At 40.1% G+C, this 25,682-nt stretch overlaps 1 protein-coding gene across 1 annotated transcript in view; it reads left to right on the top strand.

Annotated features, from left to right (window-relative positions):
* kcnk3a (potassium channel, subfamily K, member 3a) overlaps positions 1 to 23,935 on the top strand; it is a 32,330-nt gene extending 8,395 nt beyond the window's left edge. Inside the window, exon 2 of the mRNA XM_034135491.1 lies at positions 21,530 to 23,935. Coding sequence (XP_033991382.1) covers positions 21,530 to 22,446 — 917 coding nt within the window. The 3' untranslated portion in view covers positions 22,447 to 23,935. The remainder of the gene's footprint in view (positions 1 to 21,529) is intronic.
* Positions 23,936 to 25,682: the final 1,747 nt, after the last annotated feature.

Below are 25,682 nucleotides of genomic sequence, written 5' to 3'. Positions count from 1 at the left end.
AGGTCATGGGACAAACCAAGCATGACATATATGTGCATGATGGATAAAAAAGCATTAATTAAGAAAGCATAGTGGACATAGGACAGTCTTTGAGTCAGTGCCGCCTCAGGGCCATCACTGAAAAGTGAAATAGCTGAAAGGATGACTCACCTTTGACAGACTCTTTGTTTGATTTGCCCTCTTAGTGTCTGTGTCACTGAGGGTACAAAATAAATCACCAACTTCAAAACAGAGACAACTATATGTGAGCAGCGGAGTACGAAACACTGACCGCTGTAGGAGAAGGGGGTCAGGGAGGCAGATATTGATCCTCTTCACAAGTAATTGTAAACAGCTCGGAGTGAGTTGACATGCTGGCACTGGCAGGCCTGGATAAAGGATTACTGAGAAATTACGAAATGTACTGTAGTGAAAGTAAATGTGACCGAACATAACATGCACAAATAGGAGGCATAGATGCAAGAGTTCCAGTTGAGTCAATGAGTCAGCTGCTCTCTGGAAGCTGATTCAGCGTTCTGCTGTTTTGATGCTTTTCACAACAGTTTGCCCTGTGACCCTCTACAAAGACAACTAACAACCCTTCATTAAAGGTTATCAGATGAATTTATATGAGATGTGAGCACTTGGGAACATAAAATGTAATTTACTTGGAATGATATTTTTCTGTTTAGTACTGCAGGGATGACGTGTATCCCTCAACAAATGGGATTTTAGCATTGGATTTTTGATTATTTCAGAAGATAAACACAAGTGTATGATACATGACAAGTTTTGTTCAACAGACTATTCAGCTGTAACGTTTGGCATTTTTTTTAACTGCAATTGGCAAGAGCTTTTTTAATTTTGTTTTAGGTATCTATGTTGGACCATTCCCAGAAATTGTTGTAGTTCTTGTTTCGTGGCATTATTACTTATGTGCCCCTTGTATCTAGTTAACTCAACGAGAGAAGGAACAATTTACTGCCGTCAAAGGATTCTGTAGAAAGTGCTATCATAAAGAACATATTTGGATAATTCAACTAAAATAAAAACAGTGAAGTTGAGCTCTTCTGTTCTTTTGATGGTAACATTGTTGAGTCAATTGTTAAAAGTTCACTATAGTTTCAGAGTTTACTGGACCTGCATGAGCACCAAACTTTAATGAACACTGCAGTGCTACAATAAAATGGATTTAAATGGGATCTTTGTTTTGTAATCGTAATTATTCTACTGAAGTTATTAAAGAGGGTAAATATTACAAAGCCACCGGGGAAAGTAAAACACCAACAGCTGTACAAGTCAGCAGTTGTATAGATAATTAGACACAAAGCAAACAAGTCCCTGCCTCTCAAAGGGTTTCATGGATTTCTCATGTTTTTTCCAATAACATTCAGTCTTTTTAATTACAAGCGACTTAAAAATAATGATTAGATTTCAGCTTCAAAGGCCCTAATTTCACTGAGCTGTGGGTACAAAGTGAGCGTACGGAGAGAAATGTTGAAACATGCAGAGCTATAATTGGCTGAGAGAGCTTGTTGCTGTTCTGGATCTGAGGCAGTAAGTCTGAGAAAGTTGACAGAAGTGACTCTCATTGCTGCTGCTGCTCCGTTCACATGACCAGCCAATGTTTACCTATTGTACGTCTGCTTTATGCTCCGCTGCCTGGATGGAAAGTTGAGTGCTGGCCTGACTCTCTAAACAAAACATGACTTTGTATTTATTAGACTTCATAATCCAGCGCGGCCTAACTGGAGTTTAACCAAATAAAATAGTACACAGTAGTGAGATCTGAAGCTCTTTCACTTTAAGTTTCCTATGATTATGTTCCAGAGTGTAAACATACACTGAATGACGTTAGGTCTCTGCTACACCGTGGCAAACTGACTCCGGTGAGGTTAGTCTGACTAGAAATTAAGACTCTCTTTTCCTCTGAATGGAAGATGCCAATAACCTCATGTCCTTGAATATTATATCATGTGGTTTTTTTACAACCCAAAGCTATTAGTGAGCGCTGCACACAGCTGCTCGATTCATGTATTAAATCTTTCTGTTGGATATCTGAGATAAACTGAGATGTGTCTCAGGACTGAAGCCTATAAATAGGTGTTACAATTCCATCAAGAAAGGAGAAAAAATATACTGCCTCAGTTTATATTTAAAAATGGTACTTCTCTACCTAACATAGCTATCTTCCTGTAGATATAAGAGAAGCTAAGGACTGTGTAAAACTGCTGGACACTGTTGTTTATCTGCAACAATTACTTTCACTGTAGGAAATCATGCTTTTGTTTGGGGACTATTTTCAGCAGATTAACACACATTTGGTTCTCAAGTGAATATTTACTGAAGCAGGATGGTGTATCTAGTATTAACACATGAAGTACAGCGCTCATGTTTATAGGAAGATTTGACATGATTTTGATAGTGCTTGGAACAGAATAAGATAAAGCTTTGACTGAACTGATCCTGTGATTAATACTATTGCATGCTGGAATGTTTTTGAGTATCTATATGGTATCTTTGTGTGCATTATACTTCAAATATGGTTTGTAAACCCATAAGCTCCATCTAAATCTTTTTATTTTATCATTAACAAAGATCATCACTGTGCACATTTGTGCAAACTGACTGTTGTCATGTGACTGTCTCTTGAGCAGTGCAGAAAAGTAAGTACATTTACTCAAGAACTGTACTTAGGTACAATTTTGAGATACTTTTACTTTACTTCAACATTTTCCCCCATTGTATGTTGTGTTATACTTCTACTTTATTAACTTGCATGCATGTTGTCCGCTGTGAGCACTGCTAGCTGCTCAACCCTTTCCATGAAGAAATTCTTGTGCAGGCTTTGACTGAATCAATGATTGTTGTGTATAGCCTCTTTAAAATGAATTTCACAATGTAAGCTGCAATTTTATGTACATTAATCTATTTATAATTATAGTTATTATAAAACAGGCCACTCTGCATAAGCACATTTTGTTTATTTTAATGCCAATACTTGAATACTTTTACCCTGGTTAAAATGTTCGCTGAGGTCTTTCACTTGTGTGTCTGTGGTCAGGTATTGCTACTTTGACTAAATATCTGAATACTTCTTCCACACTGCTCTTAAGTAGGATTGTCAGTGTGGTTCTTCTCTCTTGACCTGAAAAGGAAAGGTATTGGAAACTTGTTCAGACAGTTCAGCTGAGATGTGATTCCTGGAAACAAAACTTCTAACAAGGTCGCGGCTGTTGTGGTTCTCTATACTTTTGTCCATCGCAGAGAGAAAGACTTCACAGGGAAAGTTCAACAAGAATACAAACTATTTTTACAGTTCGTGTTTCAAAAGTGGAAGTTTTTTCCATCAAAACGTAAAACGTTTTATTTGATTTGGCTGCTTTTGATAATTTGGGATACTTTTGTGAAGGTTTTCTGCCAATGAAATTAGGCTTTATTCTTTTGATTGGCCCTTTTACTACTGTAATTAAACTCTCTTCAGACACTCACCCTTTTCTTTCATTTCATTTTGAGATATTAAGTCTGAATAAAATCCTTTATGTAAGTGTCCACAGCAATCGTGCTAGTAACACTTCCAAATAACACAACGACGATTCTTATTTGTTAATTCACCAAAATATCATTATACCCGATTGCAGGCCTGAAGAAAAAACACTGTTTTGAGAGTTGGGTGTGTTTGAGGCTCTGATTGGTATTTGTTCAGTGAAATCTCACAATACTCCCTGACAAGTCCCTAATCAAATTCACACTTGTGACACTCAAATGATGTCTCCCTAGATATTTATTCTTTCAGATATGAAACGTATTTAATTCACATGGCTGCATTTGATAAGCTATGGAAGCAATCTAAAAAAGAAAAGCCAATCACTGCAAGCCATATCATGTGAACTGACTGAAAGAATGTGCATTGCGTTTGGCAAATAATGCAGAAATGTTGGTAATGGCTCCGACAAAATCATCTAGATGTTCTCCTAGACAATTCTTAAGAGACAAGACATTATAGCCCACACTGAGCGGCAAATTGTCTGTGTTTATTTCTTCGAGAAATGTCTGAATGCTGATGGGTAATTTGAACCGACAAGCTCATTATGTGTACAATGCCAACTTGACAATGCATGTGTTGTGTATCTGTGTGTCCTATGTTTTACTGCAATTGTACTCTTTTTGCCCCCTTGAATAACCAGTCAAGCATCAGCACAGAGCCACTGTAGGGATGTGGTATACATAACCCCACAGCACGACACACAAAAACAGCTCGGTATACCAAAGCCAAGTTTTGAGAATCAAGATCTGAAAATTGATCACCTGGCAAATGATGATATTGTTTCTGCTTCAAATTAAAAATGTAATCAAAAACACCAGTTGAAGCTTTATTGCTGGAGAACAAAAAGCTAAACTCTGCTGCTATAAAAAGCTGACACACAGCTAGTCACACAACCGCACCAGAGAAACTCTCCCTGAGGAACTCACAATGTCATGAAACGAAGCTCTCAAACACATTTCCCTCAGATGGGAGGGGGTGTATACCAGCCGGCTGCTTATTTGCCCAAAGCAACGAGCTGTCTCCCCATGCAGCGCCCAGAGATGGTGGAGAAGCCTCAGTAGCCTTTTCTGCCTCGATACAGACATGTGCCAAAAAGCAAGTCTTTCCACATCAAGCATGGCAGTCTGTTCAGCGGCGTGGACAGCATGTAAACACTGAAGTGAGAGGTGAGAAGCTAATACTGTATGTTTACGGTTCACAAATAAAACGGAGCGCTTTCATTGCCGTCCTTATCATAACAACCTGAAGTGATTTTCTCAGAAGTCACTGGCTGCTGACAGCTCCGAGCTTCTCCTTGTGTTGAATGCTTTGGTAGCCCAGGTGTTGCATTAGCTTTACGCTACTCTAACTGGCTCAGAGCGCTGCAATGATTCGGTCAGACAGCGCCAAGCGACCGGCTCTCGTCTGGCATATATACCTTCTCCCAGGGGAATTTGTTTTCCAATTTATTTCCAGCATCTGCTTTATCTCTCAACAAGCCAACCTGGATGAAGTGGACTGTCACACACAGGGGGGCCTAATGATAATAACAATAACTATGATAGGTGGGTTGTGTTTACCCCCAAGGGCTGCTACGGGAGTATGAGCTTATGAGTTCATGTTTAATATCCATACACACAAAAAACAAACAAACCGGCACCCTGTGACAACCTTGGGCTAAACCAACAGGCTGCTAACCTGTTTCCGGTTGAATAATCCTCATATCACAGCAGTCATTATGCTGGTTGTGTGTTGGTGGAAACAGTGATAGAGTACTTATTGTGTATGGCTATTAGCTCTAATGGCTAATGATGCAGTTGGATTGGTGAAAGATGCATTAAAAGCATGACATCACTGTGTTGACCATTTATGACACTAGCCGCTATGTAGACTTTGCAATGTTGTCTATATTGGACCTTTCAATTCAGGCAATATATGGTGCCAATTAAATAATTAGTGTGCACTGTTTAAAAAAACATTTTCAACTTAACAGAAAATAAACTAGAATAGTAAAGACTTGTGACTTGAGATATTATGATGCGAAATACTTGCCTTGGTTCCTTTTATTTCTTCACTTAAAACGGTAAATATGTGATTTTCAATGTTGTCAATGATGACATTACAAGTGCCTGTATAACGTTTCCTGGTTATTAAATGATAACTACCACGATGGCAGGAAATACATTTTTAAAATAAAAAATAGCTTTTATAAAGTTATTTGTTATTGTCTCTCTTTTTTGACTGAATAGCAATCATGTTATTATAAGTTCAATTCATTGTCATAATTGTAAAAGCTTTTGTTTCCGATTTGGTTTGTTGGTCAGTTTTTCAGCAGGATAACGTAAAAAAGCCCTATTTGTACGACACTTCCAGAAAGGGTGTAGAATGAACCGAGGATAACCCCATTTGATCTTGTAGCAGATCTGAATCATGGGGTAAATACGGATCATTTTCTTACTCATGGAAACTTGGCAGAGGTCTAGTTCATCAAGTTGTTGAATATAATCCAGGGTTCGGAGCTGTCTTAATATCCACTTTCTTCTCTGGTGATAGGGTTTCAAGTAACCTAACAGCGAGGGACCATTATTATTAGTGAAATTATTATTTTAAATTCTATTTTCTTGGGTACAGAAAGTTGTCTCAACCCTGCCCAGCATTTGTTTACTACAGTATGTCTGTTTCAGTAAACTGCAGCTACTTAATGGACTTATTTGACTGTAAAAAACAATCATAGAGTTAAAGGATATTTTTTTGCCCAAGCACAATTTCAGTTAAATTCAATTGAAAAAGCCTCTAAGCAAACCTATGTATTTGTCTTCATGACATGACACTAATAAGGCAACACCTCCCGCTTCGGATTGATCCAAACACAAAGCAGAGGGCATTTGAACTCCTTCTTTGGTCCTCGAACAAAAATACATTTACACTGGCTTGCCACTAAACCGACCGGCTATTATTCCAGCATTAAAAAGTAATGGCTATTGATATTTATGGTCTTTGGTTACTGTGCTCCGTGTCAGCCCTTAGAAAGAAAACAAAACTGTTTTGACACTCTTTAGTTTCAGAAAGAAAAGCTGCCAATGCCTTCTCTTTGGACATTTAATTTGCTCGTGTGCTCATGGTTTTGCCTCACAGAAAAGGAACTCTGCAAATAACTGCTGTGTGCCACAAGAAGAGTTCCACCGCTATCTTTTGTTGAATTATTTGAAGACACAATGTGACTGTGTCATGATCTAATGAATCAGTGAGCCGTCTGGCTGTTCGGGCTCCTGATGAATATCAGGCGGGAACATAAACTTTAGTGATGTGACATTTGCGTGTCCTTATAATAGTCGTTTTATCCTCCAGACTGTCTGAGTGTGCCACATAAGATATACCACCCAATAAGAGAAAGTCAAGACAACCTTTGAAACAAAAGAAGCCAATTAAACACACTTTCCAGACACTACTGCATAGACAAGATTCATGATAATAAATGGTATTATGTCATACAATAACTGTTGGGAAAATACTGAATGTACTCTTCTAATATCAGAGTATGATAACAAAGGCCCTACGTAGCTGTGTACGTAACAGGATGTATGATTACCTAGAAGAGCGTCAGGACTGTTTTAGGCATATGATATGTGACAATGAATAACATGATGATTCAGCCTCTATGGAGATAGACATATGACTGTCATGTTTATTGCTTAAAGTGGACCTATCATGCTATATTTGAATAATATAGTGTAGGACCATACCTATATAAGGCATATTTATACTTTTTTTTTTTCAAAATACCAAACAGATCATGCATTTTAGCCATGCCTCATTTCGCTCAATTTGAATTTTTTTAGCTCTGTTTTTGCAAGGGCAGATTCAGTGAGAACAGCACCATCTACAGGCCTGGCATATGTACTACAGCGTCTCCAGCTCTTTCGAACGGCAATGTCCGTGGCTGTCTCCTCCTGATTGGTGGAGTTGGCCCAATAGCCGTAGCGCCACTGTCCTGACGTCAGGACAGTGTTCAAATCTGGATCAGTTTTTATCAGATCCGTTGCAGCCCCTTTTTTAGAGATTTGGGTATGGAGGAAAATAGAGAGGGTTGTGTTTTCTGACACTTGGTGAGTTCCCTGGAACACCGGGGACACATATTCATGTATAAAAGACATACAAAAGTGCATTTTGCATGATAGGTCCCCTTTAAGCAGGCCTTTGCTAATCTGAACTAAACATTGAATACTGCTTTGAACCGGTATCTTGTGACTGTAACACTCTCTTGTATTTAAGGCATGTGAAGGACACTATTGGGGGAACTATTCGTCCCATGCAGCTTTGTATGTGATGACTACTTCCATTCTTGCAAGGATAATAAATACATGTATCCTGATATTGAAGGTCAAGCCGGTGACGAGTGATATTTTCTTAACAATAACACAAGCAAAATGTAACAAAATCACAATGTCGATGGTGCAATAAACCTCGTCCATACACTTCTTCAAGTAGGTTAAAACAAATGTAACGGGTGCATTTGCAGATACTGTGTGACCCAGGTCTGGTGAGGTGAATCTGCAGATTGAGGGGCGGTGGAGCGGATGCTACCATGTCTGTCTGCCTGTCTGTCTGCTCCCGCCATATGGGCAGCCCGAGGCAGGTTACCTCACCAAGGTGAAAGTTTTACCTCAAAGATAATACTGGATTTTCATTCAGTCAAAGTTTGGATGAAGTTATGACTATAATTAGTTTAATTAGGAGTTAGTCATCACGTACAAAGACAGGTTTGCATGGAATGTATCCCTTTTTGGCTCAAAGGCAATATAAACAGCAGGCAGGCTTCAAGGTTACTTCAGCTATCCAGACCCTCTATAAATAACATTCGTATGCTAAACTGCATTCATTTTTGAGGAAAACCATTTCTATCCATAGATTACATTTGTTTTTGACGTATCACAAATACGTAAAGAGGGGCATGTGGAGACAAAACACGTGTTCCATGTGAATAAAAAGTCAGTGTTGACTGTAAGTAAAATGATGTCAATCGGCATTTTTATGTCAAATCGATTCAGTTGTTTGTTATTTCTTGTTCTTTTTTTTAGCACAACAAAAATGAACCCAATGACACACAACACACATATATTTTGTTCAGCACAGAGGACGATCGGGAGCAGCAGACATTACAGTCAGAGGGTTCATATAACACCTTAATAAGATCCATTACTTGATTTAATTGCATTTGTTCTCTAAGCCAGGTGCCAGTATTAGACTCATGCATCACATGACATGACATATGATAGCTTTACAATGTGACGATGAGCCCAGGCACACGGCTCAGCAAGGACCTTGATGGGGACTCATGTCTCCAGTAGAAAGCTGTTGTCAAAGGACCGCACACACTCATTGTGAGTGTTCAAACACGTTGTCTTATATGTGTTGTATGCATGCTAGGGTGTGTGTTTCACGTCGTCAGTTAGACTAATATCAGCATTCTTCTCTGTGACTTAAAATTATTATTTAAAAAATTGGACTCACTCATTACAAAGCTAAAACATCATTCAAATACCGTAAACATGACACAAAAGTGGTATTGAGGATGTCATCTAACTCCAAACAAATTTCCCAAAATGAAAATTCCTTTAAAGTCAAGTTGTTGTTTTTAGAAATATAACCACATTTATACCACTTTTTTTTTTATGTGAACACATCACATAGAAAACGTAAAAGGATCCCTGCAATGTATCTAATAAATAATATTATATAATAAAAATGTCTGGTGAGCAAACCAAGAACCTTTTATTTTGTATTGCTGTTGTTTGATTACTTGTTTCCATACTAAGAAATTACACTCTAGTCCTAAAAGATTTATAGTCCCAAACATTGGTGAAAGTCTGATTTGTTAAAAGTAGTAAAGAAAAACACAACTACAACAACATACAGATACAAAGGATATAGTACTCTGCAATATGTTCAGTACAGGATGTACTTTGCATTTTTCAATTAATTTTTTTGTGTAACCCGGCACTGATGTTTATCATTGTCCCTATGTGTGCTCTTCTCATTACATCCAGAGTTTTTCCATATTGTTTTCCTTTTGCTGTGTAAACTGAGCTGTGTTTGTGTTGTGCGTTTCACCTCTTTTTGCCAGCACATGTCAGTTTAGGGCAGCATCTGTTCCCTGAGAGCAGCTGAACGAGCTGAACTGAGGCCAGAGCGTGTTGGAGTATATCAGAAGAATCAGGTGACAGAGACAGGTGACTGTGCTGCAGAGGCTGCAAATAGAGAGAAAATGCACCCCTTTGAGTTACACACTGGCGGGGCGGTGAAATATATACTGAGAAGAGGGTGGGAAGTCAAAAAGAGGGATGAAAATAAATGTGTCTGAGGGTAAAATAAGTCAGCAAGACAAGCAGGAGCTATTTTTAAAAAGAGCATCCAACTGAATAAAACATTGTCCGGCTGCTGCCAAATTACCAGAATCACAAGGCAGGCGCAAAATAATCATGTCAAACTTGAACTGGCTTGTCACATATGTTTTGTTTTTAAATGACATCAAGCTGCACTATTTTCTCATGCAATGTTTAATTTGCTGGACCGCAGAGACCCCCTCCAGTGTGTCAGGACTAACAACCATGAAATATGGTTTACGCTCATCAGTATCAGCTGTCTCTGCACCGTCACATGCGTCAGAGACTAAACACTTGTTTCGGGTGCAGATGGATCAAAGGCAGTTAATAGTGTGTGAATTTTTAGCAATTGTCTGCTGATTCACACTTGGCCCTATTCCTAGCCTAGATGTAAGTGTGTCACTGCTCTTTTTATATTCCACCAAAAATTATCTTCGTCATCCTCAGCCCCATCATCTGCTGTGACATCTGTGACTAATTATGCAAACTGTAGTCTGGGCGAGTTCTTCCCAGCCGCCGTCCATGATGTGCCCTCGGCCCTGTCACATAACTCCTTCATCAACACTTAAGTTAATATAACTGTCGTTTATTTTCTTTGCATTGTTTTTTTGAATTATATTTACCACTATCTATTATTAAAAGTGGATATCAAACTATTGATCGCTCATTTGTCAACCCTTTCTCCTGAAAATGATTTTCCAATACAACTTAACTGCTTTCTTGATAAAGAATCAAGAGAACGTTTTTTTTCGGATTATGGCCAGTTTTAAAGTTGTGGTTAACGTGTCAACAATCAACAATGAAACATAAACAAATGGTAATTTAGTAAAACACCTTGGTTTAGTTTAAAATAAGTATTTGTTACATCACTTAAAGGTCCCATGTCATGGCCATTTCTACTGATCATAATTCCATTGTTGAGGTATACTAAAATAGATTTATATTGTGCAATTTTCCAAACTCACATTGGTTTCTCATACAGCATCTCTGTAAAGTATGTGTATTCACCGGTATTCAATGTGAGCCCAGTGTGCTCTGATTGGTCGGGACGTTGCGAGGCTCGCTGCTCAATGATCTGGCTTACTGGTGTGGTTTCCGGGTCGGCGATACAGCGGGACAGCGCGAAACTCATCCTGAGCACACACAAACACTCACAGCCGAAGTAAAAACAATAAGTGTGGCTTGATATTGAGTAAGAAAAAGGTTTATAACGCTGTGAGAATGGGTCACTCGTCTATTACCAACCAGGGAGCTCTATGCAAGTCAATGGGACTCCCTGTTAGTTGAAAATCTAGGCTAAAGGTCCTGGTGTGTGAGGAGCTCCGCGGATTGGTCCATTTTGGTTCCCGGAAGAAACAAATGGAAAAAGAGAAATCTCCAACGAGGCGTTCTGGGGCAGCATAGACAGGTCTTTTCTGTGTTAGAGTTTTACTCGCTACAGGGTGTACTTTGAAAGGTTGTGACTCTGCAGACCGTTTACATGCATAAAAACCTTCATAACACACAAGGGGAGGGGGTAATAACCAGAAAAGCATGACATGGGACCTTTAAACTTTGATTATTCTGTTTCGCGATAGCTATAACTATTAGCCACATCCATATCATTTAATTGGACTGGAATGAGGGGGTGTTTGAGTTTGTTTTCTCAAGGAAGCTGCCACAAAGGTTTACCTTTAGGGTGAATGGTAATACCATACAATTAAATAGGGAAATTGGCATACTTAACATCAGACCTAATCCAGTTCACTACGCTCTATTTTAAATATCTGACCGTAAACAGAAAAATTGTTTACTGACTGTTTTGTAACAATGTACAATTAGCCTTTACTCTATGAAGTGGAAATACATTATCCAATAACAAGTAACACAAACATCCCCCTCTAAAAGGGAGGGAAATTACCTTTATAATTAATTTAACAAAATTACCTCTACTTAAAGGTGGGGTAGGTAATTTTGGAGAAACCAGCTCGAATGCGCAAGAATTTGAAAATACACAGCCGGAAAAAATCTGCCACTTCCTTACAGAGCCCCTCCTCCAACACACACGAACGCGCACATGACCAATGAGGGCACGAGATAAGTTTGTGCACAGATGGAAGGCTGACAGGCAGGTAGGCCATCCAGTTATTTTAGCCGGGCCGGCTAAAATGATTGGTCGTGCTTTTCACAGTACTACGGCTTCTACAGATGACATTTTTTTATGGATCTTTTGTCAAAGCACTTAAGATATTCATTGCTATCGGGATGTTAAGAGCATTCCATGGAATATAACAAAAAGTGTATCTCGAGCCGGTTTCTCAAACTTACCTACCCTACCTTTAAGCTGTCAATTTACCAATACAAAAATGCATTACCAGTAACCTCTCTCTTGCATCATGTGGATTTTAATTTCAATCATAATATTAATATTACTTTTTTATATTTGAGCATCTCCACAATCTTTCCACGTACCCCTGTTTGGGAATTACTTGTCATAGCTGTTGACGGAGAAAGAGGTCAGAAAATGGAGCACGTTGGCTGAGCAATTACGTCATCATTCTGAGTATCTTCCTTTCCCCTTAATTTGTTATCATTCTTGGCAGCAAAAAGAAAGTATGTTTAGCGCTCTTGGCAGCTGGTTACCACAGGGTTTCAGCATCTATTCCCTAAAGAAACTCTTTCAAATTCCAGGATCATATTACACACCATGTTCTCACTTTCTCTTCACTCTTTCTCTCTTCCTGCCAACACAGACACACTTTTAAAGCAGATAACCCAAATGGAGCACTTGAAACGGATACCTCTGTTATTTGAGTTGACCTCCTTCGAGCCTGGAAAGAAATCCTACATTAGCAATGACTACAAATGAAAGACTTCCTACCATCTGAATTAAGTTTTAAAGCTTTATTCACGTAATTCCCTTAATGGATCTTTTTTTAATTTACTACAGGGGAGATCATGAGTTATGTATTCAAAATCTGTTTCCCTTCATCTTCATTTCTTACCCTTTCATCCCACTATATTTAATGTCCTCTCCTACCCTCTTCTCCAGCCCTCCCTCTCCGTTGTGTACAGTATCTGTGTATCTGAACCCCATTTTAGTCCAGCTGTGTTGTGAGTTTTAAAACAAGTCCATATCAACTGTATATCAGGTACATAAATCACGTGATTTATTTAATTAGCTAAACCCTCCCTGAGATCTCACACTCTGCCTGGAATGCCTTGCTTACTGACCTCATGGAAAACCACGGCCTGCCAAGGTTTCCTCTCATATCCCCTAAAAAGGAACCTTAGGACTCCTTTTGGAAATAGACCCTGATAGGGATTTTTTTTTTCACAGTGAAAGCAAAACATAAAACTAGGACGGTCGAACACACACAGACACAGATTTCTGCTTTTGATGGAAGCACAGAAAACATGTGAATGTTGTATTGCGTGAGATGATGAAAGGAATTCACAACAGCACAGGTATATTCAGGGATAGATTCAGGTTGGTGATGCCTTTATTGTTTAGGCCTCAGCTGTGTGCTGGACCAGAGCACACGCTCCCAGGCCGGATTTGGAGCCCACAGAGGGGTAACCGAGTTAAAGTGAACCCAGACAGACACTTTGCCAATGTGCTGTCTCCTCTGGCGTTACATCATGATTGCTTGTGATGAATACATCCCGTATACCACTTTCTCTCTCTCTGTCTTCTGCTCCCTGCCGGGGCTTATAATGAAAGTTTGATTGGAGAGATCATTCTTGCTGCAACAACAGAGTAAAGTCAAAACAGCAGACATCATTACAAGTACTAAATAATAAAAAGAGCATCCTTCCAAATATTCTGATCCAGGTTGAAAAGCCAACAAGAGCCAAAAAGTGTCTTGGCATTTAAAGGATGTACCGGTGATTAAAGTATATTGGTTTTGGGACAGGCCCAACTTTAAACCAACAGGGTTTGGTGTCATCCTCAAGGACACTGTCACATTATATACAGGACGAAACAGAGATTTAAGCCCCAATGCTGCACTTACTGTAGCAGAAGACCTTATACCTGCTGAATTTGGCTAAGCCTCAAACCCATCATTACATAAATTCTTTATTATACCATCTCAATTTTAACTGTGGAAATGTATTTTGAAATTAAAACGTGCCCTCTTTAAACCACATGCTATATGTTACCATCTTTCCAACAACTCCTCCAACCTGCAGGACAAAATATGTTCCAATTCCTGTGATTTATAACTTATTATAAATATTATTCACAAAGTTGAAAAACACAACAGGTACAAGAGCAACTGTATATAAAACATATATGTGTTTTTCCATCAGAGAGGTTGCTTGGGTTTGGTTTTAGCTAAAAAACATCTTAGTATGGGCACCTGGATAGCTCACCTGCACTGGGTGACCCATATACTGAGGCTTATTTGTTTCCGAAGTGACCCAGGATCAAATCCAAACCAAGATAAAATCTGATGGGCACTCATGTTTTTCATGTCATCCACTCTCTCCTAACTGTGTGGCTGTTCTATCAATTCAAATCAAAAAGCCAAACACATTTTCATTTATATAGAAACCAACATGATTGATGGTGAGAAACGACGGGGACGTTTGCTGAAATGATGATGAAATATGTCCGTCAGTAGCAAGGGCATAAGCAGCAGGATATTGTTTAGTTCTGAAAAAAAACAGTACAACAAACACATTTTTTTTAATTGCAAATACGTGCAAATTTTAACTTTCAAACGTCAGGTGTTAATCAAAGGATTCGTTCTCCCAGATCTACAACCTCAATCTTTTCCTTACCTTAAACCAAGTAACAAAGTTGGAAAAAGTACTTAGATCCTTAAGTAAAAGTAGAAATAATCTGGTTAGAAAATACTCCATTACAAGTGAAAGTCTTCAATTAGAAAGTAGTAGTAGAAATGTAGTATTGTCAGCTAAATATAATTTTAAAGTACATTAAATTACGGTTTATATGTAAACAGTATGCTGGTACCTATGGTTAAATAAAGATAGTGGAGTAAAAAGTAAATGGAAGGGGAGGCTGTGGCTCAGTGGAATAGTGTGCTGAACTTAGTGCGCTGAACTTTGATAGCAAGTTCGAGTCCCACTGCAGTCAGCATGTCGTTGTGTCCCTGGGCAAGACACTTCACCCCAAATCTCTCCTGTGGGGATTGTCCACAGTATTGAATGTATGTAAGTAGTATGACAAAATAGTACTTAAGCACAGTACTTGAGTAAATGTTACTTTCCACCAATACCAAGTGGTTTAACTACCTGAGAAGACAGACGTTATTTGAAATGACAATAGACACGCCATCCCTTCAAACACTTCAAAACCGATGTTATAGGGGTATACTGTATGAAGCTTAATGAATTATAGGGGCACTGACATAGTTTTTAGCTTCATTAACTGATGGCACTAAAATATATTGGCATCCAGCTTTGCACCTCTGCTGCCCTAATGAGTAATACTGCACTGAAATGATTGAAACAGCAAAATATGCTTTCCCTCTAATCCATTACTCATTAGAAATGAATGAGGCAACCATGCTTCTTAGATTCATGATTGCACTCATTGACTTTAAATATTGATATTCTTTTTTCTTCCAATGAAATGTATTCCTTGAATTCTTGGCTTTCACACACAGGGACATTACACAGCAACTGTCAGCAAAGCCCTGTGGGTCAAAAGCCGGACGAAGTAATGGAGTGAGGGCGGGAGGAGCAGGGCTTGTGTTTGAGGGACTGAATAAACACTCAGGGGTCATCTGGAGTTTGAGGCGTCTGTGACAGAGTACGGATGTGAGTTTAAGTTAGAAATGGGACATCATTTGTGGGATATGGCGGCTCGATGTCATTTTCTGATATATCATCTTTGGGTGATATCTGCGGAAATGCTTACAAGTGGACAAGAGCTACACTTTATCTTTGGCCAGACGCAGCTGGAGATGAAAGAAGGAGGCACGCTGGGAAGCAGAGTGGGCTGCTGCTCAAATACAGTGTGTACCAAACGGATGACATAGTCGCTGTTTATCTGCATGGTTGTACTGAACATTCCTCTATCTGCGCAGTATTTTCTGGATGGCGTAAAAGAGTGACGTCACACGAAGCTGGCTGCTCGGGCCACCTGTATGGTGAAGAATTAGGCCGGCCATATACGGATAAATATTGGGATTCTGTGTAACACCTTGGAACACATGTCAGCTTTGCAGAAAGAGTTTGTTTACAGACCAGTGCAGAGATACGCGTACTGACAGTCAGCTGTTAGTAGGGCTGTAAATCATCAGAACTACTCCAGTTTCACTTCTTCTAAAGGAGTTTTTTTTGGGTGTCTTTTTCACATTTTCGTAGTTTTTTTCTAAAGGGGCCCTTTTATGCTTTTTGGGGGGTTTTCCCTTTCCTATAATGTGGTTGTTGTGCATGTAAATGGTCTTCTAAAGCTAAAATCCCAAAGTTCCCCCTGATTTGCTCCTTTAAACCTCTTTAAACTGTTTCCTCACAGTATATAACCATGCCATAATCCAAATGACAGAAGCTTTTAAAATTAATCAAAATATCTGAGTCACCTTCATTTAGCACCCTGCACTCACAATAATCAACAACATAGCAAACGATTTAATCTCAATATCTGATATTATTTGAAACGCACAGTTTCTCCTTCTGCGGTGTTGGAAGATGCAGTTTCAGTCTGAAAATGTAATACATTGTTATCAAAAGCAGAAGAAGAAAAGTACAATTTACACTTGAACAATTGTTAAAAGATCATCTATATGAGAACGATGCACAAACTACACACTAATTGATTTAGTTTAACTATTTATTTAGAGGCTTTTATAAACGACTAAACCTCATTTGGGATTCTTCCGAAAGTAATTAACCACATGAGAAGCTTCCTTTCATTACACATTTACGCAAAGACAACAGGATCCAGTCGTCTACTGTTTTCACCTTGGCCTCTCGGTCTGGAGTGAAACCCTGCCCCCCACCCACACACACACACACACACGCACGCACGCACGCACACATGCACACACACACACACACACACACACACTGATGAGTGTTTTACACAGTGTGGCCCTGGGTGCAGAGACGTCTGAGGACATTATCAGTCACCCCGGCCTGCCAGCATCATTTCTGTTACACATCCTGAAGTCTCCTCTCCAGAGACTTTGTCTTCTGTTTGATATACATTATGTATGTGTGTAAACCATGGCATGTTTCATAACACACTTTGTTAAGCCTGTCTCACTGGTGTGCACATATCTTTCATTTTATGTATGGGAAATTACACCATTGTGGTCTTTTGTTTGCATGTTGTGGGCATATATATTATTTACACATTGGTTACATCCGCTTTTTTTACAAATTCCTGATAAATTAGCCCCTGATAAATGTGCCGCCTCTGTGAGCATCCTGCCCCATTAGCTGAGCTGCGGAGCTGATGAATAGGGTGTGCTCCTCATCTGGTTGGCGAGAACAAATTGTGCCTGGTAATCAATGAAAATGTAATTGACTGACAGAGAAACGGAGCCCTAACAGGCACATTATGCCATTCTTTGATGTGTTTTCAAAGCCTGTTTATATCCCTGCCTAATTAATCAGTCTAATGAAGGCTTTGGATGCAGTGGGTGGTGTTGTGTTTGGAGACAGATACCACCAGGACAGAACTGTACATGCTGAGCTGTCATCTTTGGAGGGAAACTCACAATCAAAGGACCAAAAGGTGAAACAGCAGGCAGAATCAATTATGTTATTTGCATTGGTAGAGATGACTAAAATTGGGTAAGGTTTAACATGGCATAGCACTGAATAAAGATGTGGGACCATCTGCTTGGATGAATAATTGGATTTGAAATTGTGAAATGAAGCAGAGTAATATTCATTTTTAGATTTACATTCAATCTCCAAATTATATAAGCAGTATTTTAGAACGGCAAGGATATCATAAGGGAATATTCTCCTCTCTGAAAAATGATTTGTTTTGAAGAATGTAAATGAGCTTGTTGCCAGAGGTCTCAACGTAAATGATTGGCTGTAAATTACGCCTCAGTAATGAGAGGCAGCAGCGAGGGGAGAATGAGCTTTAGAGTATGCTGCACCTGTGCCCTGTTGACATTTATAAACCAAAGCCTCCCCTGCTTGTTAGTTTTGCGTAACAAGTCGTTTAAAAGCTCTTATCGGATTTCCACATTATGCAATCTTCATATTTTCTTTCACATGATAATTACAGAAATTAGATTATGAGACGATCGGCCCCGGGTTGCAGCAAAGTCTTTGATTTTCCTTTTATATGTTGCAACAATCATTACACAAATTGAGAAACTGAGCTAATTTTAGAGGGAATCACTGTTTCCTCCAGAAAGACCTGATGGCCTGTAATTTCCCACATGTCTCCTTTCAGTTTCCCCAGTCTATGCATGAAATATGTGCAAATAGCTGCAGCCAAATGTGTTCGGTATTGAAGCTTCAGCTGGTGCAAAGGTCTGGGGTTATTCAGATGTCATTCAAACCTCTTTGGACCGTTGTTTTTTTCACCTTTCAGAGCGGTGAGGCAGCACTTTTTCCTCTTCCTGTGCAGTGACTGTAATTCATGTAAACAGAGGCAGTGGCCCTGGTGGCTTTTTTCTGCGTGCCGCGACAAGCCGTGGAGACGTCCTGTCTTATGATAACTTTGTCACTTTTGTGGGGGAGCAGGGAAAGGAGGAGGAGGGGAGGTAGAGCTTGTCATGCGGGTCGCTCCTCTCTCTCTCTCTCCCTCTCTCTCTCTCCTCTCTCCCTCCTCTCTCTCTCCTCTCTCTCTCTCTCTCTCTCTTCTCTCTCTCTCTCTCTCTCTCTCTCTCTCTCCTCTCTCTCTCTCACAGTGGGTCTGCTGGCCTTGTCGCCTCCAGCTCCTGCGTCTGCTTTTGACACGCACCGCTGTCACTCCGGTCCTCCCCGTGTCCCGATCCTCTGCTGACAGATTCTGACAGGCCTGCAGCTCACACTGTGCTCACCTGAACACACTGCCTGCTCTTTTCTGTTGATCAACGGCCAATACGTGGATTTACTTACCAGCAGAATATACTTCCTCGAATGAGACTGAAAGAGAGTCCCCTCTAAATAGGAAATAACCGGGGCCGTCCCTGGCCAACATGAGGCCCCACGCAAAGTTATATGATGAGGCCCTCTGTTTCGCGAGCGTCGACGGGGGTGGGTGGGGGCACTGCTAGTGGAGCCTCGCAGCGGCCAAACCGTGCCGCGCCACACATATTGCAGCGCATAGGTGCGCCGCATTTTCGGCTCAGTTGAGGCACCCTCCGCAAGATGAGGCCCCCTCCGCAAGGTGAGGCCCCACGCAGTCTGCATGATCAGCCTGTAGGGAGGGACGGCCCTGGAAATAACACACTCTTTCTTTTAGCATATAAAAGTTCAAATCATAGGCAATACAACTCACTCATGCTCAGTTGAATACACTCAGGGTTTTTGACCTTACGACCTCACTCAGTCTGGTATGACCAGTAGCGTATGTTAGCTTGGGTTTTCCATTTTTCAGTCAGTTTTCATTATGTAACTCTATAACCGTCCTCTGCTTGTGCTTCAATTTTTCTTTTTTCAGTACTTATGAATTAAGTTAAAATAGCTAGAAGAAAACATTTCAAGCTATTTAAAGTTATGGATAAATGGTTAAAATTGAGATAAATTGTATTGAAAAAATTATGTAATCCAGTTTAAAATATATATATGTTATATATATATATATATATTATATATAAGAAAAAGGGTTTTGGTCATCTTTAAGGCTGTTTTTTCACCAGAAAATCAGTCTCTTAGGCAATGCAGCTCTGAAGCTCTGTCTCTTTGCTCAGTGAGCAGGTCTTTCTTTTAGTTTGTAGTTCTTCAGGTTTTTCCCTCCACAAAGATATATATATATCACTTGTTATGGCTCTTATTTTCCCTCGCCCAACTGGGAAAGCTTTAAACAGATTTGGCACCAGACAGACAGATGGATCAACCACACGGATCAGTGTGACAATAACACCAGAGCCCAAAGAATTAAATCAACCCTCAGAGTAATTAAATTCAAACTGTTGGTCAACCTTTTCCATTTGCTGATCCCATTGTTATCAGAGACATCATCTCGGCTCCTGTGTGCAACAGGTCCACATGTGGGGAATATATCTCTCACTCTGTAATGATGTTGCATGGAAGGCTGCTTTCCTGCACTATACAATAGGAGTGAGAGGATGACGTTACGTGACAAAAGGTTGGCGCTTAACCTAAAATGTGCCAGAAGGAGACTCAAATCCATCCTGAAATTCATGAGCTCTGCAGTGTGAGTGCATACAGAATAAGTCAGAGTCAGTCTGAGTCATACTGATATGAAATTGGCTGCTGGAGAGCACTGGCTGGTATTCTCCACACAGCCATTTCAGTCCCTGACAATACAATATTGAAATGAATATACTTTATTTAGATCATTTGAATAGAAACAAATATATGTCATGGTGACACATACAGAATAATATTTAGAATGGGTTTATCATTTCTTAAAAGGATAGTTAGGTTTAAGAATTAAAGTGTTTGTACAGATGAACACAGGCAGGAGTTTTACACTGGTTAATGAATCATTGAGATAGGTAATAACAAATAAAAAGTGTGCTGCAGAACAGGCAGTATGAGAAAAATAAAGACCCTTTTGAACATTAATACCTGGAAACATGAAACAGACGAGGCAGAAAATACTAATATTATGAACCTGGAAATTAGCATTATATGTCCACTTCAAGCTGCAACCCTTCTAAACCTCCCAGCCATGAAAGTCCATAAAGAAAAGTAAATACAAATACATATCAATGAATAAAAAGGAAGAAGAAGAAGGGGGGAGTGGGTGGAGTAGAAAGAAGCAATAACTCGAAAAAGTAAACCAATAACAACAATACCAGTATTTGCGTATTAACATTCCTCTTCATCATTCCCATACATATTTTTAATCTGTCTGTGGTAAATGGTTCATTGGTTCTTCTCAGTTTTATGGGAAATAAACTACTAAAAAGCTTCTTGTTCAAACTTTGACATTACACGTTCTGTGCCATTAAGCTGCTTCATTAACTCTGTGGAAAAGTGATGTTCTTTTTTGGGGGGGAGGCTGTGTCACTGTTCAGAAGACTCAATGAAGCACACACAAACCCACACTGCCGATTTATTGTATTCTGCTACCAGGCTCTTGTAATCCTAAGATTCAAGAGGACTGCAGGACAAAGAGTGATTTCATAAACCAAATAAGGACTAATATTTGCACGTATTCTGCTCTGTCAAGTTTATTTGATCTGGAAAAATGTAGAGGACTAATTATGTGAGAATGTATTCATTAGCTGAGGTCACTCCACAGAGACCTATCGTCAATGAATAATTCAGGCTGTCTCTCACATACACGGCATCAATGTTTGGACAGTCCCGCCTCATGGCTGTGCATTCTCATCTTCAATTGCATTCTTCTGCTGTGAGATGAAGGGTCTTTGAATGTATAAGAAGTGCTGTTCAAAGAATACAAATCATTTATGATGTGTCTTCTCATGGGTTTGACTATCTTTCCCAGCCTGCAGCCTTCTTTTCTCAGACCCCTGTCCTCTGCACTGTAGATTTAATTAGTTCTGCCCTAGTAACCCTGCTCCTTTCTCCTTCTCCCCCTCAGGATATGGACATGCAGCCCCCAGCACAGATGGAGGGAAGGTGTTCTGCATGCTCTACGCCCTCCTGGGCATCCCTCTCACCTTGGTGATGTTCCAGAGCGTAGGTGAACGGATCAACACCTTCGTCAGGTTCCTGCTGCACCGCCTGAAGAAGTGCATCGGCATGAGGCACACCGAGGTGTCCATGGTCAACATGGTGACCATCGGCTTCATATCCTGCACATGCACGCTGTGTGTGGGGGCGCTGGCCTTCTCGCACTTTGAAGGATGGAGCTTCTTTCATGCTTACTACTACTGCTTCATCACGCTCACCACCATAGGCTTCGGGGACTACGTGGCGCTGCAGAACGAGCATGCGCTGCAGAACAAGCCGGAGTACGTAGCCTTCAGCTTCATCTACATCCTGACGGGCCTGGCTGTGATCGGAGCCTTCCTCAACTTAGCCGTGCTGCGCTTCATGACCATGAACGCAGAGGACGAGAAGAGGGATGCCGAGCAGAGGGCTCTCCTCGCTCATAACGGTCAGGCAGGCGGACACATACACTGCTCTGTAGACCAGGCCTCCGACTCCTCCACGCCCTCGGGCTGTGGAGGGAGCGGGGTTGGAGGAAGTGGTGGAGGGGCGGCGGGCCGGGGTCTACGTAATGTTTACGCTGAAGTGCTCCACTTCCAATCCATGTGCTCCTGCCTTTGGTACAAAAGCAGAGAGAAGCTTCAATACTCCATTCCCATGATCATACCGCGTGACCTCTCCACCTCGGACACCTACATGGAGCATGGCGAGGCGTTCTCCAACCCGCTGCACTCTAACGGCTGTGTGTGCAGCCTGCAGCGCCACTCAGGCATCAGCTCAGTTTCCACTGGTCTGCACAGCATCAACACTTACAGAAGACTCAATAAACGCAGAAGCTCCATCTAACCTCGGTGGACTTTATGTTTTTCTGAGGTTAAGTCCTTAAGGAGGAAACTGCTAACATTAGCTGAGGACATCCGAGGAATACTCCAGTCCTCCAGGGACGCAGAACTCCCGATGTTTGCTTCTTTCTGGCACTGAGAAGCCTCCAGACTCCATGTTTTTGACTTCCATTAGCTAAGCACAAACCATCGAGCACTAACATCATTGTTGATGTCACTGAGAAATGATGCTAATGGTTGTTTAAGAAGCATTCTCAACACACAAACTCTGAAACTGTTGCTGCGTGAAGACAGGGGGGAAAACGTGTGCAGCTCTCTTCACTTGTGAATTCTTATATTAAAATAATATTGAATTCATTATTTTCTTTGTTCAGAAGACAGAATTTACTTTTCTAGTATGAAAAGGGACAAAGTACACTGTGAGACACCTTTTTAAGAAGGATTGTATATATAATTCCCCGCTATGAAGAAATATTTTAAATCCAAATCCTTTGGTTGTAAGTATTATAATCACTGCAGTAAAATGAAAATATGTATATATTTGGGCACTTCACTTGTAGGTATTATGGAGGAAAAGCTTATTTTTTCAGTGAAAGATTTCCAAAATGTTCTCAGTGTCTTCTCCTGTGTGTCTGTTACTGAAGTTCAGGTTCAAGCCAAGCTTTTCTGTCTGTTTCATGTTTTTTCCTTCCATGTTGACAGCATTTAAACGACGATAGAGAATGATCGAGCAGGTTCAGCTTTAAATGTTTTGTTAATAGACGGGACACATGTAGCTCTGTCTCTGACTACTACCTGCCGACTCCTTCAGACCTCACCACTATGAATCTATCGTTCATAGTTCTTCCTGTACATCAAACTATTTGATGTACCTGTTGCTCATCATATGTTTTCATATAGCACAACTATATTCTGATAGTTTGACCGTGTAAGCTCACATTGTGCATAGTATATATAGAGTGATATCTTGTTCACTGCTGCACCTTAGAAGACTTTAGGGCATTCTGTGCACTATTTTATTTTTTTATTTAATCCAATCACTTCATGTTTTGTTATGTAAATGACACGCTCTAATTAATTGTTTCATTTGTTATCAGTCCGAGAGGTTTGACTCGATACTCTGCGTTGTTAATGGTTGAGAATAATAGCAGTACACCTCACTTATGAAGATCTGAGTTTGCACCTCATGCCCTTTGGGGGGGGGGTCTTGGCTCCACATAAACAAACTCCATTAACTGAGGTCTTTGTGCAGTGTTCATTGTTTTAGTTTGTTTTTCTCACATAATCATTGTTTTTTACTTAAAAATGTCTAAATCTTTTAGACATATAACCTTCATTTCAGTCACATTTTCACCTTTATCTTTTCTACTGGAAAATTCTTATTAACATTGTTTAGCCTCTCTGAAGAACTGAAAGAGGGACTGGAGCTTTGTGTGGCTATACATACTATGTTTTTTTTCTTCTATCATAATAAAGTATGATTTCATTTAATACAAAAGTTTATTTCATTTCAGTGTCCAATGGTCTGCTAATGTTGCTGTTATTATTGGTAAAATATTCATATATTTCATTTGACCTGTTAGTCTTTTGCATCATGAATCTAAAAACGAGTTCAGCCAAAGAGAAATAAGGGATTTGTTGCAGTGCATTCAACACTAATGCACAGGTTCAGTGGTTTAGTATTAGTATACACTATTACTTACTATCACTATGACGTTCAATAAAGTTGAAATGAACTGCCATTTGGACCACCAGGGAATGAATATTAGACGAATAGAGATCATTTCTACAACAATTAAAGAGCAAACATTAATTCAACTGAAAGCTGGAGCCCGTTTCACAGACCAAAGAAAAATGGTCTTCATTTCAATGCCCAGATGCTAAATTGCTGAACTGCTTTATAGAAATGTATTTTTTATCACTTGCATCAATTGCATCATAATTTTTTTATTCTCATATTTTTCTCTATTTTCTTTTTTTTCAGCCAGACACATTTCTGCTCCTGCTTATTTTCAAACCATTTTGTAAAACACAACAAATATATATTTTTTTAGTTACATGACATGCATTATAAATGAAGCTTGTCTGGGGGGGAATCTGTCTTGTTAAGTAAAGTAAAACCCTACCTCCATGTGGCCTGGGCTGTTGCAGCAAATCCCTGCTGACTGTGTCACCACCGCTTTCATCATATCAGAATCAGAATACCTTTATTAGTCCCACGGAGGGGACATTTGCGTAGTTACAGCAGGAAAAAAACTAAGTTATGATATAATAAAAAATATATATAATAAAAAATAAAAAGTTAAATAATTAAAAAAAATGCACATCCTGTAACAGTTCTTAGGATTTAGCAGCCAGGTATATATTACACAGTTATTAACGGCATCTATATATATTGCACATCTAGCACATAGGTGGTTGGTATTTAACAGCAGCAAGTTACACAATTTACAAAATATAAAATACACACCTTGTAACAGTTCTAATGATTTAGCAGCAGGTATATATTACACAGTTATTACATAGTTTATATATTGCACATAGTTTGTTCTTATTTAGCAGCAAGGGGTGATATAGTCTGTGTTGTGGTGTGTGTGTGTGTGGGGGGGGTCAACTAGGGGCTGTGCTGGTTGTATAGTCTGACCGCTGCAGGAAGGAAAGACCTGCGGTATCTCTCCGTGCGACAGCTGGGGTGCAGCAGCCTATCGCTGAAGGAGCTGCACAGTGAGGACAGGGTGTCCTGGAGGGGGTGGGACACATTGTCCAGCAGGGAGGACAGCTTGGCTGCCATTCTCCTGTCTCCCACCACCTCCACAGTGTCCAGAGGACTCCCCAGGACATAGCTGGCCTTCCTTACCACCAGTCTGTTCAGTCTCTTCCCGTCAGCAGCCGAGATGCTGCTGCCCCAGCAGGCCACACCATAGAAAATGGCTGATGCCACAACAGAGTCATCAAAATGTCTGAAGGAGTGCCCCCTGCACCCCGAAAGACCTCAGTCTCCTCAGCAGAAAGAGTCTGCTCTGCTAGCTGAGTTTTCCACGGTTACATAACCAAAGTAAGGACAAAGTGACTTTAGGTTTACTCATCTCTCTTATGATATTTATCATATATCTGTCACTTTTCAAAGTAGGACATTACTTTTCATCCTTCACCCTGCAAGGCGTGACATAGAGACAGATCTCCTCCGCTCTTCTTCATCTTAACATCACCTGTCGAAATCCGTGTGTACAAAGAAAAAGG

This window comes from Trematomus bernacchii, unplaced genomic scaffold, assembly GCF_902827165.1.
Source record: "Trematomus bernacchii unplaced genomic scaffold, fTreBer1.1, whole genome shotgun sequence".
In the NCBI taxonomy this organism is placed as follows: Eukaryota; Metazoa; Chordata; class Actinopteri; order Perciformes; family Nototheniidae; genus Trematomus; species Trematomus bernacchii.
The sequence above is the reverse complement of the archived record's forward strand: the minus strand, read 5'-3'. Positions and strand labels throughout refer to the sequence as shown.